The 14,076-nt window shown below is 38.3% G+C and overlaps 1 protein-coding gene and 1 pseudogene across 2 annotated transcripts in view; one reads left to right on the top strand and one right to left on the bottom strand.

Moving 5' to 3' along the window:
- Cnot6 (CCR4-NOT transcription complex subunit 6) overlaps window positions 1–14,076 on the top strand; it is a 41,123-nt gene that overhangs the window by 6,866 nt on the left and 20,181 nt on the right. For both annotated transcript variants that reach the window (XM_021211681.1, XM_021211680.1), the window contains exon 2: window positions 3,454–3,567. In XM_021211681.1, coding sequence (XP_021067340.1) covers window positions 3,456–3,567 — 112 coding nt within the window. In that variant the 5' untranslated portion in view covers window positions 3,454–3,455. The remainder of the gene's footprint in view (window positions 1–3,453; window positions 3,568–14,076) is intronic.
- LOC110331128 lies at window positions 9,401–9,876 on the bottom strand (annotated as a pseudogene).

Raw genomic sequence — 14,076 nt, 5'->3', positions numbered from 1 at the left:
AAAAAAAAAAAGAAAGAAAGAAAGAAAGAAAGAAAGAAAGAAAGAAAGAAAAAAGAAATAGTGACTAGAATTTCAGTGTGCAAATGACAGAATGTTTTGGAGGTGGAAGTGGAGCATATCTGAAGGATGTCAGTTTGTTTGCTGGCACTGTCAAGAGTACAAAGAAAGGTACTAGGATAGAAGTTGAAAAGATAGGGCAGCTCGTTGGTTGTGGCAACCACCTTTATTCGCAGCATTTGGTTGGGAAAGGCAGGCAAATCTTTTAAGGCCAGATTTTTCTACAGAGTGGGTGGGTGTTCCAGGACAGAGCTATACAGAGAAACTATCTGGAACAACCATCATCAATACGACCACCACCACCAATAACAACAAAAAAGAAAGTAGGTAGGGATTCTGAATGATAAACTATGGAGTTTGAATTTGTTATCTAAGGTGTAGGGATTTAGTATTATTTGCAGTGCAAAAGATGGAATTTGTGTGCTAAGGAGGTCCCCTACATTCCCATTCCAACAGATCAGAAAGAGATATAGAGGGGCTGCCCTAGATCCTTAAAGCTGACGTAGGATCAGAAGCTAACTGGTTAAGCTTTGCCATTTTAGATGCCAGTGAAGATATGCAATGAAGGATGTCTCTATAATGTAGTATAATTAGATAGAACTCAGCTTTAGGAAGAATAATTTGAAAGTGGTATATAGGTCAGTTTTAATCCTAAAAGTGCATATCATCTAGAAGAAATAAAGCGGTACAAATAAAGGACTAAAGTATGATTACATTGCTGTAACGTTTTTGTTTTTCTCTATAGGTTAAATCTTTCTGATTTTTTTTTTTGTTCTAATACCTGACAAAGTGCTTGACACACTAAAAATTTTCAGCAAATATTTTATGAATGAATCTGTAAAGAATCTCCGTTAAAGAAAGCATAGTTCATCTATATCAAATTACTTTCAGATTTCTGTGAAAATCTTTCTGGGCCACAGGGAAGGAGTAAGTCTTAATTGCTCTTGAGGTATCTATCATCTGGCCAAGTCCTAGTTTTCAGAAAGGATAAACGTTCATAGTTGATCACTTTAATTTACCTGGTGCTTGGTTCTCTGCTGTTGAGATTACTAGGATTGACAAGGAGGTGGGTAACAGAACGTTTGCTAGTTTATGCTCTGTAAGTAGATTGTAGTGGTGTTATCTTGGTAGTCTTTTCTATTCAGTACTAAAGGATTTTAACCTAGCTTATATTCCTTACCTGAATAATGTTAATTAGGAGTTAAAATATTGTTACAACTTGTACATAATAGTGTTGATTTTTAAATCTTTTATACTTCATTTGCATTTAAATTAGCTATTTTGTCTGAGACAGGGTCTTCTATGTTACCCCAGCAGGTTTTTATTTAATATGTATGAATGTTTTGCCTGCATATGTATCTGTGCACCACTTATGTGCCTGTTGACTTCAGAAGCCAGAAGGGGACATTAGAGTCGCTGGAACAGGAGTTAAAGACAGGAGCCATCATGTGGGTGCTGGGAATGCTGGGAATTGAACCATGATCCTCTAGAACATACGGGGCTCTTAACCTTTGAGCCATCTCTAGGCTAGCCACAGTCAGGCTCTTTTAGCTGTTATTCTTTTGTAAGGTGGGGCTTTCCTTTAGTTTGATTCCTCTGAATGCCCTTCCTTTCTGAAGGCATAACTAGGCAAGCCTTTCCCTTTAGTTTCCAGCTCTCTGGTTAGTTGGCTGCTGGGTCCGTGCTGCTTGCTCTCACTCTTCTCACACCTCCTCCTCCCTCTTCTTGACTTGATGGTTATTGGAGTGGTATCTCTCTGCTGTTATCTCATCTTCTACATTATGCTTTTCTGCAGCGCATGTAGTCTCATGTTAATTCCTCAGTTTAGCATTCTTTCTTTGAAGTACTCATTTTATTGATTGTGCTTTAGCCTATTATAATTGTGGTTCTTTTTGACTAAATTATCACTATGACCAGTGAGAAGAGTTCCTTTTAGTTCCTGTATTCTGTTGACATGAAAATCCCATCAGATTTTGTTTTTTGACACTGAAAGATGCCCTAGATTCATGCTGTATTATTTCTTGTACCATATTTACAACTGTTTATCTTACAAGGAACTTTGTATTATTGGTAGCTTGTTTTTCTGAAGTTTCAGTTGTCTGTGCTTAGTCTTACTCCAAAAATAATACGTGGTAAATTAATAAGCCAGGTAGTGGTGGCACATGCCTTTCATCCCGGCGCTGGGGAGGCAGAGGCAGGCAAATCTCTGGAAGGTTGAGGCCAGCTTGGTCTGCAGAGTTAGCTAGTTCCAGGACAGCCAAGATGTCTTGAGGGGAAAAATTACAGAAATAAGCATATATTCATAAATTTTAGATTGTAAGCCATTTCAGATGCATGATGAATACTTGTGCTATCCTACACCCAGAAAATGAATCATACCTTTATCCATGCTGTATGTACTACCTGCCCATTAGTCATTTGGTCTGGCATAGTAGATGAACTCTGATGGTACCTCAGTGGCTAGTGTTTAAGAAATGCTTATTTTACTCTGTGTCGCCAAGGCACAAGAGTACCGATACTAGCAGTTTGGCTGGTATACCGAAGAGAAGTATAGCAGTTCTCCTCTTCCCCATATTACAGTGGAGTCCATTCTAAGATCACAGTGGGTGCTGAAAACTTTAATGGTACCAAACTCTTTATAAACAGTATGCCCACTCCCCCACATTTTAATTTCTAAATTAAGCATAATAGAGAGATTAGTAACAGGTGAACTGTAAAGCTAACAGGAATTTATTTTTTCTTAAGAACTTTTATATTTTAAGTCAAAGAAAACTACTACATCTCTTTGCTGTCTAAATTGGGAACATCAGTCTGAGGATGTGAGTAAGTTATTTAAACAATCACTGATACAGTGACAGTATATTCTAAACAGCTACCAAGTGACTAGTGGACAGCAGTGTATGCAGTGTAGATACATTGCATAGAGGAATGATTTCCTGGGACCCACAAGGTAGAAAGAGAAAGTGTCTTCTGCAGGTTTCCCTCTGGCTTCCACACACATGGCAGCTTGGTGTGTACATGAGTGTGTGCATGTACATACAAACAGATAAATGTAAAAGACATTAAAAATGAAATTATGAATTCATACAGTTTATTCTCATGCAGTTGTGATTACTCATGTTATGTTCAGATTTTCTTCTATTTGGCCAGTGGAACACTTCTCAAGCTAACCAGCTATATTTTCTTCAACTATTACACCTTTATTTGCTCCAGGGTTTAATCAACCATATCTTAGAACTAAAAATCATTTCTGCATAGCACTCTAGTTCTTTTGGGTAGCAAATCTATTTAATGATCCTAATATGTCTGCTTTTTAAAAACCAATATTTTTATTTATTTGATTCTTCAGTATGTACTGATTGTTTTTTTGTTTTTTTGTTTTTCATTTATTAACAGGCATGCCCAAAGAAAAGTACGAGCCCCCTGACCCTCGGAGGATGTACACAATTATGTCCTCTGAGGAAGCAGCAAATGGAAAGAAATCACATTGGGCAGAGCTTGAAATAAGTGGTAAGACATGTTAGCATGAATTTATGGTATAGAGATTAAAGATATGTTGGAAAGTTAGGTTTTCAAATATTAATGCATATAGAAGAACGACAGCTGTATTTTACAATGTTAGTTTTACTTTGGAGCAGGAAGGCCACTGAAAAGAAGTGGTTTGGGTTGGAATTTAAACCTCTTTGAGTGCCAGTTACTTCTTGTGCATGTTCTTCCTCTCACTTCCTGATACGTCATAAGCTCTAAGGCTGGGGCTATGGATTTAGGCTTTTGTTGTTGTTGGTGGTGGGATTTTTTTGTTTTTTTTCGAGACAGGGTTTCTCTGTGTAGCCTTGACTGTCCTGGAACTCACTTGGTAGACCAGGCTGGCCTCGAACTCAGAAATCCGCCTGCCTCTGCCTCCCGAGTGCTGGGATTAAAGGCGTGCGCCACCAGGCCCAGCTGGATTTAGGCTTTTTACTAGTAAGGTTGCTGTGTTGTCTTAGTCTGTAATAAGTAAGCTGTGTGAGAAAACAGTCTGGTTGAGTTTTTAATAAGGAGACCGTGTTTTTATAGAGATGATTTAGCATTAAGTTTCTTTCCTTTTTAGATTTTCTAGTTTGTCTGTGTCCTGTCCAGATTTAGAACTCAAAGATCTATCTGCCCTCCTCTGCCTCCTGAATACTGGCATTAAAGGTCCACACCACCATGCCCAGCTATGATGGCTCATTAGTTCATTCTATTTAGCCCTGAATAATGCGACACTGTCTGGAAGTACCATCAGCTCTTGCTTGCTTACTTCGGGAAGAACATCTTGGGTTCTTCCAGGTTTTGGCATTTTGCATATTGCTTCTTCAAATGTCTGCTGGTAGAGTTTGCTAAGGACCAAGGAAGTATGGTTGTCGTTCATATGCTAAGAGCGAGCTTAGTTTTTATCAGAAACTGCTCAACATTTTTTTAAACGAAACAAACAACAAACAAACAAACAACCCAATATTTTCTAAAGTACTGTATTTCCACCAGAGTGAACAAGAACGCCTTGTTTTTCAGCCTCCTTAGGATTTGGTGTCCTCTGTGCTTTGGATCAAACTCAGAGATCCGCCTGCCTCTGCCTCCTGAGTGCTGGGATGAAAGGCACGTGCCACCATTGCCTGGGGCTTTAGTATTTTGTAGTTTCTTAGTGACAACTCTGTTGTGGTTTAAATGTGAATGTCCCCCTTTAGGTTCCTGTGCTTGACTGCTTGGTCTCTAGCTGGTGGTGTGAAAGTTCTGTAGACTTTAGAAGGTGTAGCCTTCCTTGAGGCTTTATATTTAGTCTGGTTTCATTTTCTCTCCATTCTGTTTTCCTGACAAGTTGATGCTGTGCTGGCTTCTGAGTTTTGCCACCATACCTTTTCTGCCTGCTGCCATGTCTTTTCCTTCTGTACTGGAATGGTGCTCAGAACAGTCATTCTCAACCTGTAGGTTGCGACCCCTTTGGCAAACCTCTGCCTCCCAAAATATTTATGGTTCATAGGAGTAGAAAAATTATAGTTATGAAATAACAATTAAAGTAATTGTGTGGTCAGGGTTCTATCTATCTATCTATCTATCTATCTATCTATCTATCTATCTATCTTTATTTTATATGAGTACACCAGAAGAGGGCATCAGATCCCATTATAGATGGTTGTGAGCTACCATATGGTTGCTTGGAATTGAACTTAGGACCTCTGGACAAGCATTCAGTGAGTGCTCTTAACTGCTGAGCCATCTCTCCAGCCCCAAGTGCAGACATTTTTAAAGTTCAGTGGATTTGGTATTACATTAAATATGTATATTGGAAAGAACTGACATTTTGGCAATATTGGGTCTCAGTTGTGAACATGGGCAGTCTTTTCACTTATTTGTTCTTACGTGATATCTTTATATGGAATTTCATACTTTTTCTTACTTTGTATCTCTCCTTATCTTAGTGCAAATGTAAATAATGGTGCTTTTATTTGAATTCCACTTATTCATCATTGGCATATCAAACAGAATGAATGACTTTTAAGTCTTTATGTTTTATGAACTTTACTCAAGTGTTCTAGTTCTAAGTCTCACTGTATGTTGATACTATTCCTTTAAATGTCAAAGTTTTTAACCACCTAGGTTTTCCAGTGTTGTTCATTCTTAAACCATGCGATTTCTTGTTGGTTTTGTTCTTTTGAAATTCTGGTGATAGGTCTCTTCTTTAGACTCTCACTTATTTTGTGCTAATTTGAAAGACAATCTGTTTGGGAGGAAGAGTTATCAGTTAATGGTTTGCGTGTCAGAAGGATGCTCCTTCTCTTCTTGCTTAAGTTGTTTCTCTTAAGACTACAGCCATTCCTATCTTTGCTTCTGTGTGTGTGTCCATTTTTTTTTTTTTTTTTTTTTTGAGGCAATTGCTAAGTTTTTGTGCCATTGGTTTTAAGTACCATGATTACGATGTCTTTTTGGTTTAGGGTGTTCCCCACACCCCTACCACTTTCTTTGGTGAGTAGGTTTTGTCAACCTTCTTGGATCTGTGCATTTATAGTTTATAGCACTGCTTTGTCAAATAATTTTGTCTGCTTTCCTCCCTGTTCCCTTTTGGAGTTACGTGGTTACTTGTAGTTTTCTCACAGTTGTCTTACAGATTAGCTATGCTTAATTTACTGTTACCTTTATTTTCTTTTGAACTAGTTTTTATTACTATACTCTTAATTTCAATAATTATTCCCCAATGTCTACTTTTCATCAGTAGAGGATGTGGGAATTTGTTTTCTATGCCTTAACATAGCATTTCCTTTTTTAAAAAGCATATACCAAACTTACTGTCTTTGGCATTGATTTTGTCATATTATTTTTTCATTTCTAGGTTGATTTAAAGTCATTTCTTCCAGTTTGCATGCTTCATAATTTAATTTTTGTTTTAATATAAAAAGTGCCGAGGTTTATACTTTCTGAGTTTTGGATAATTTTACATCCTTGGAAGCACTTTGGAGCTTTGCTGTGATGTAGACTTAGATATCTTGGAGACAGTGTGCTTTGTTTGAAGCTTACTTTTAGGTAGAACCCTCCTAAATCCTCTGGTTAAGGTTCTCCACTCTGGCTGCGGAGCATCAAGCTGGTCTGATCTGTGGAATCCCCAAGGGTTGCTTTCTGTGTTCTTGTCAGTTTCTTTCTGTTCTCCTCGTCTGTCCAGGTTATTCCCTACATGAGAACTCAGTGCTTTCTTCACATCTCTGTGCAACTCCATCCTTCATCTCAACTCAGTAGACCATCATACTCTGCCTGGGTTCTGCGTTGTTATGTCTCTTCAGGACACTAGGCAGAAGGCTGGAATAGTGATCTGAGCTGACTTCATTTCCCACCAGTCACTGATGTCCTGTGCTACCTGGTGTCTACCATCTCAAAGTGTCCTTGAATGTCTTCTGTGTGATTCCTCCCTCCCTTCTTTTTGTTTTGTTTCTTTTTTTTTTTCTTGTGTTTTTAGTTGTTTGATATTTTATTCATTGTTAGAAGTAGTAATTTCATGGCCTTCTTTTTTTGGGGGGGGGGGGTTCGAGACAGGGTTTCTCTGTGTAGCCCTGGCTATCCTGGAACTCACTTTGTAGACCAGGCTAGCCTCGAACTCAGAAATCTGCCTGCCTCTGCCTCCCGAGTACTGGGATTAAAGGCGTGCACCACCACGCCCAGCTGGCCTTCTTTTCCTTGGGAGTAAATTCACTTGTCTACTTTTCCATTCATTATGGAAGAGGTACGGGGCCTTAATCTAATCAGGGATTGATCTGACTTGAGCCAGATCTCACTGGTTGTGAGCATCTCTGCCTTTTGTTGGGTCATCCCTCTTCCATTTATAGCCCCCAGCTGGAATTTATGTGGTTTAACAGGATCGTCTTCCTTAAGGTTTCAGAGTTCGTTTATCTTGAAAATATTTCAGATGGCTTGGGTTCTCTTTGGCCTCAGCATCTGCTTTCAGTTCACTTAGCTGCTGCTTGTGGTTCTGGAGCTACTCGGGAAAGGACCCTCTTCATCCCTTTCTGTGCTTCCAGCTTTCCCTGCTCTCCAGCTTATCTGTCAGATCTTTGCTTCCTTTGTTCTCCAGTGTAACAGCTGGCAACCACGAGGAAGTTGAACAATCTGGTATTTTAAAATATTTTTTTAGTTAGTTTTAGGTTTTTTATTTCTTATAATACATGCTCTTTCCTCACAGCCAAACTCCTCCAGGTCCTCTCTACTTCCCTATCTGTCCAATTTCAGGCTCATTTTTTTTTCCTTTCTTTCTCTTTTCTTTTCTTTTCTTTTCTTTTCTTTTCTTTTCTTTTCTTTTCTTTTCTTTTTTTAGAATACAACAAAACAAAAACAAATAAGCAAAAAAAAAAAAAAAAACCCACAGGGAGTCCAGTTTGTATTGGCCAATTATGCCTGAACGTGAGGCTTGTTCTAGACTGTGGTCCAAGTTGTCACTTCATTGAAGAAAACTTATTTTCTCTCATGCAGCACCAATCAAAAGCTTCTTGGCTATCGGTAGGATTTTATGCCCACCACCCACAAAACTCTTTTTATAGGAATTTAAATTTTGATGTGTACAAAATAAATTCTGCCTGAAGATGCCATAAAAACCTACCTACCTGTGTATCTCTTTAGTCCTCATTTTAATGGGGCAGTACTGTGACTGCCTGCTTTGGAGGTACACCTGGAGCTTTCAGCAACTTTTGTTCCAGGCCTTTTGAGATACCACACAAAAACTTTTTTAAAAGGTGCACCACAAAAGTCTGTTTATCACTATTCTTTTCCTCAGTGTGTTACATAGGTGGGAGGAAATGGACTAACCAGAACTACACTCAGATAGTTTTCAGGAGATATACAGCCTTGGATCTGAACTTCCTGGTGCTCATTGAAAGATTTTTGAAGCAGGTGTCTTCTTGCCCTGTAGGCTACACATTAGCTTCCATGTGTGGCATTCTGTAACATTTGAGTTTATTGAGTAAGTTTTATTTAGATTTACTTTTCAGACCATGACTAAAAATCTGAATCAATTTTTTTATGATTTAAAAAAAATATTGCCGGGCGTGGTGGCGCACGCCTTTAATCCCAGCACTCGGGAGGCAGAGGCAGGCGGATTTCTGAGTTCAAGGCCAGCCTGGTCTACAGAGTGAGTTCCAGGACAGCCAGGGCTATACAGAGAAGCCCTGTCTCGAAAAACCAAAAAAAAAAAAAAAAAATTATATGAAGCTCTTCTGGATAATTATTAAGTCTAACTTGAGAATCAGGTAGCTTTCATTATGTAGTCAGCTTAGGAGCTTCCTGCGCTCCATCCAGTGCTTGTTTTCCAGAAGCTAAGAGTGGTCAGGAGGTAGGAGAGGAAGAAAGCCCAGTGGAAGTTGTAAGTCATCATTTGCTTGCTAGGAATTACGTACTGCCATTTATTCGTTCTTTGTTTTTATGAACCAATGAATAGGTGATTACGTGTAAAGATTTCCAGAATTTTACAAACTAGGAGTTCCTGAGGAGGTGGTTAAGAAACTGATAAATACAGAACAAAAATGCTTGAAGTGTTATCTTTAAGAAGGTTTACTAGCCTGGCAGGATAAAAGAAAGCATCTTAGGCTAGCAGTGTACTGAGATGGTGATATAAGCCAAGTAGAACTGAGATTGAGGGCAGTTTAGAAAAGGAAACACACATAAACTATTTTTTAAAAGACGCACCACAAAAGTCTGTTTTTCACTATTCTCCTCAGTGTGTTACACAGCAAACACATAGACAAATAAGTTATTCTATGCCTCTTTTCTGATATAAAATTATGTTATATATATTTCATTACTGTGTTGGGGTTTTTTTCCCCACTTGCTCAATACAACATAATCTCTAGCTTCACTGAGATGGCTGATCATGTCCACTACCAAAACCATCTCTAAACTGGAATTCAGTTGCTGAGCCAACCCCAGGCTCAGCTTTTCTTGTCAGCCCCAGGAGACACAACACTCCTTCTGTAGGTATCTTTGTCTACCTCTTCTCTTGCAGGTAACTTACCCTCTGGATCTTTGGGCCAAGGCCTGCTAGTCTCAGGGTGGCAGGCACAATCTCCAGAAGTAGGTGAAGGTAATCTCGGAGATACTAGATGCTCGTGTTTGTAAGGTACCAATAAAAATGTCTCCATGCACACTGCTCCTTCATGTTGCCTTGAGACTTGAGAGGCTGCATGGCCTTCATTACATGAAAGTTGGACCATTCATCATCTGACAACTTGGAGTGTTAGGTATATGGATATCTTTCTTGGCAACCATCACTGCTTCCTTAAAAAGGAGTTCATAGATGGCAGTCTGGTTCTTCTTAGGCATCAATATCATGCCAGCCACCGGGTCCAAGGCGGAGGTTGGAAAGGAACGAGAAGAGTTTTTTTTTTTTTTTTTTTTTTTTTTTTTTTTTTTTTTGTTTTTTTTTTTTTTTTTTTTTTTTAAGTGGCACTTTTTTTTTTATGGTTCTTTTGACAAACAATACCATAATTATTTTATATTGCTCTAGTATCTAAGGGCACATAACTAAGGGTATAGTAGTTAAAGGATATATGGATTTTGACATGTGATACTTTGGAGATTATTTTTTTACATAAATTAGGATGGCTTGATGGTTTTCTTAATCTTTTTCTGCATTAGTTTTACATAATTACTATACTAGTTATTTTGCCTTTTTGTTTGTGTGATAAATAGGGCATTCTATTTTATTAGATTATTATGTGCACAAAATTGGTTACTAGTGCATTCTATATGCTAACAGGGACATTCTTTGTCATGCTGTGGACTTTCCTTTTCCTTTTTTCTAAATCCTTGTAAATGTATGGGTTAGTTGCTTTGATTTCTTGGTTCACTATGCCTAATCCTTTAGGGTTTGTTGACTGAACTGCTGGAAATGTGTGCATTAGGTAACGATCTTTTGTTCACTTCTTACATATCTGACTGACTTGGGGTCTACTATGTCAACTAGATGTTTAGATTTTTTTTCCCCCAGAATCTTTCTAAATGTATAAATTTTGGTTTCTTCGTAGGTTCATTGAATATCTCTTAGCTTGCTTATCAACCCCCTTTGATTTCAGGGAACAATATTTCTTCCTGTCTCCTGATATGTAGTAATAAAATATTCTGGGAATTTTAGAATGAATTTACTTACTAGAATGAGAGTCTTACATTTCATCCTATCTTAAGCCACTAAGTCACCCTGGAGTACAGTTTCTGCTTAACTATGGCATGTTAGAGAGACGTTTCCAGACCAAGGTAATCATAGTTTTATCAGAGTATAACTGACATGCAGAAACCAGCATGCGTAGGAGCTGGAGTGGTTAAAAGCACATGCTAGTCTTGAGAGGGCCCCCAATTTCACTTCCTAGCACCCACATCAGGTAGCTCAAAAACACCTGTCACTGGGGATTGGAAGCCATTTTCTGGCCTCTGCCAGCACCTGCATCATCCACACAGATACACTCACTTATACATAATTAAAAATAAGTTCTTAAAAATCAGCATTTATTTACATTGTAATAATGTAATCAATCTATTCTGACCTGTAGATGTGCCTGTTAGTGCTATCTTTCCTGAGAATCTGTGATCCTTCTTTGTTAATGCGCCATTGCTACATCTCTTCCCTTATTCCTATACAAGATTGGTGTTTTGTAGCATTTATATAAATGAAATCATTCTGGTTTTTGTTGTTTTATTTTTCTGGTAGACATGTTTTCTGGGTAGCCTCAGCTGGCCTTGAACTTACTATTTAGCCAGGGATGACTTTGAATTTCTGATCTGTCTCCGTGTCCTTCATTCTGGGGCCAGCCATAGGCATGCACTATATTCCTGGTATGTGTTGGTACTGGGAATCAAACCCATAAAGGACTACATGCATACTAGGCAAGTACTTTGCCATCTGAGGTTCATCCTCACCTCCAGTGTGGGACAAATAAGGCTACTGTAAATGGTCCTGTTGCTGTGGGTGTTTTATTTCTCTGGGGTAAATATCTTTTGTCAAATGGTAGTGCAGATTTAAAGGTGAGTCTCTTAAAACTGTTTTGAAATAGTATTCTCGCTCTTTCCTTCCCTCCCTCCCTCCCTCCCTCCCTCCCTCCCTCCTTCCCTCCCTCCTCCCTTCCTCCCTCACAGCTTTACTAGATGAATTTGGCCTACACCCTCAGGGCAGTAGCATGTAGTGAATATTTAAGACTTACTCTCTGAGTTTTGTAGTGCTATCAAATTGTGGCTTTAATTCTTTTTAATTACTGCTGATACTGATCATCTTTCAGTATGACTTAGCTATCTGTTTGTCCTTTTTATTGAAGTGTCTGTTTAAATCTTGTACAGAATATTTTAGGGTTCTTTATTGTCTTAATCCTTTTAAGCTATACCACAGGCTAGATAATTTATAAACAGTTTAAAGTTGTTTTATGGCTTCCTAATGCTATGGCCCTTTAATACAGCTCCTAGTGTTGTGGCGACCAACTCCCCTCCCTCAAGCCATAAAATTATTTTCATTACTACTTCATAACTGTAATTTTGCTATTGTTATGAATTGTAATATAAATACCTGTGGGCTTTTTTTATTTTAATGTTCTTAGGTAACCCCTGTGAAAAGGTCATTTAACACCCCTAAGGGGTCAGGACCCACAGGTTGAGAGCCACTGTTCTACAGACTGAGGAGGCTGAGATCCAGGGGTTGCATCGGGTGAGGGCCAGTGTAGATGAAAGCATGAGGTACAGAATGTGTGTGAGAGAAGATGAGAAGAGACCAAACTTTCATAAATTGGTTTCCATTATAACACATGGGCAGAACACTGGTGACCCATACATCTTGCATCGTGTCTTGCTTCTCAACACTGTTGCCAAGATTGAGTTTCCATCATAGGATTTTTAGAAGGTGCGTCCACACCATAGTGTGTGTATAATAGATCCTGATGCCAGGTAGTACCAGTCCCCCAGCTTCAGTGTGCTGTTTCTTTCTTTAGTGGTCATCAGTTTTATAGTTGCTGTACACTTCACATATCTTCACTTAGCTCTTCTTAGGACATGTCATTCCTCACCATTTTACAGTTACTGTATTGTATATAAGTTGTATTTTTTTGATCAGGTTTACTATTAACTTTTATAATTTGGGTAATATAAATTGTATTCTTTGAATTTCTAGTTGTTCATTTTTGATGTTCAGGAATACAGTGTTTTTTAAATGTGGTGATCTTATGCTACAACTTTTCAAACTTCACTTAGTAGTGGCATTTTTGTTTATTCAGTAAAATTTTTACATACATGATTATGACAGTGGTGGATGGGGCAGTTTTATTTCTACCTTCCAAAATATTTATTCCCTCTTGCCAGTGTCCTGGCTAAGACTCCACCATGTAAAGTGGGAGTAATAAGAGGATACTCTTGCCTTGTTCCTGATTTTTGGAGGACCCTTGTATCCCTTTACCACTAAGATTTTTATAGGCTCTTTTTCAAGGTCAAGTTCTTAATTTACTGATTTAAAGACTCTGCAGTGGATATTTTGTCAAAATACTGCTCAAATTTGCATCTGTTAGATAGTATAAGACTTTTTTAGTCTATTAAAATGAGTTTACATTGATTTTTTTTTGTAGTATTCAATGTCTTTAATTTCTAGATCAAAGTACTTGTTTATAATTTTTTGAAATATATAAAAATTCTTAGAAAATTCTAGGAAATCAAATCCACCAGTGCACTAAAAGACGCAGACTCAATCACTGAGGCTGGAATATAGTGAAGTTGGTAGAGGACTATTTAAGCCATTTGATCCTGTGTGCCTTTATACAATTTTCTTTTTTATGGGAAAATTTTTTTAAAGTAATTATTTGTCTGGTTAGAGAAATAATTAGCTTTCATTTATCATCAGTGGTATATGTTTACTGTCCAGAGTGATGGGCTTCATGAAGACATTTTTACTCAGTCTCCCTTTCCTTCTTCCCAACTTGCCCTTCCTGCTTGTCTTGTCCCTCTGTGTAGAGTGACTGAGCTTTTTGTGTTTGTAGGTGTATAGTTCTATTTCTCTTTGCTGTGTCAAACTACCTGACAAAGGCAACCTGAAGGAAGGAAGGAAGGGTTTGTTTTGGCTCTCAGTTTCAAGAAACCCAGTCTTTCAGGATAGGGAGCAAACAGTGTCAGGAGGGGACAGATTGTTGGTCACACTGCTTCCACAGGCAAAACGCAGAGGGTTGTGATGCTGGCGATGCTTAGCCCCACTGTTCCTTTTTATCCAGTCTGAGACCCCAAACATAGAATGGTACCACCCACTTCCCACCTCAGCTAACCTAATGTAGATAATCCTTCAGAGACTTGATTCCATGGTGATCCTGAATTCCATCAGATTGACAATCAAGACTAACCATCACACTGTTTATAGTTTTCTTTGCATAAAGAACATTTTTCTGTCCCCCTTTCTTTTTCTTATGACAGCTTGAAGTACAATTTATGCATCAACCTTGTACCTAGTCACAGATTTCTGTAGTGTTGATCTCAGTTTGAGAACATTTCCATTATTTCCTAAAAGGAACTCTGTTC

This window comes from Mus pahari, chromosome 14 (genome assembly GCF_900095145.1).
Source record: "Mus pahari chromosome 14, PAHARI_EIJ_v1.1, whole genome shotgun sequence".
Classification (NCBI taxonomy): Eukaryota; Metazoa; Chordata; class Mammalia; order Rodentia; family Muridae; genus Mus; species Mus pahari.
The sequence above is the reverse complement of the archived record's forward strand: the minus strand, read 5'-3'. Positions and strand labels throughout refer to the sequence as shown.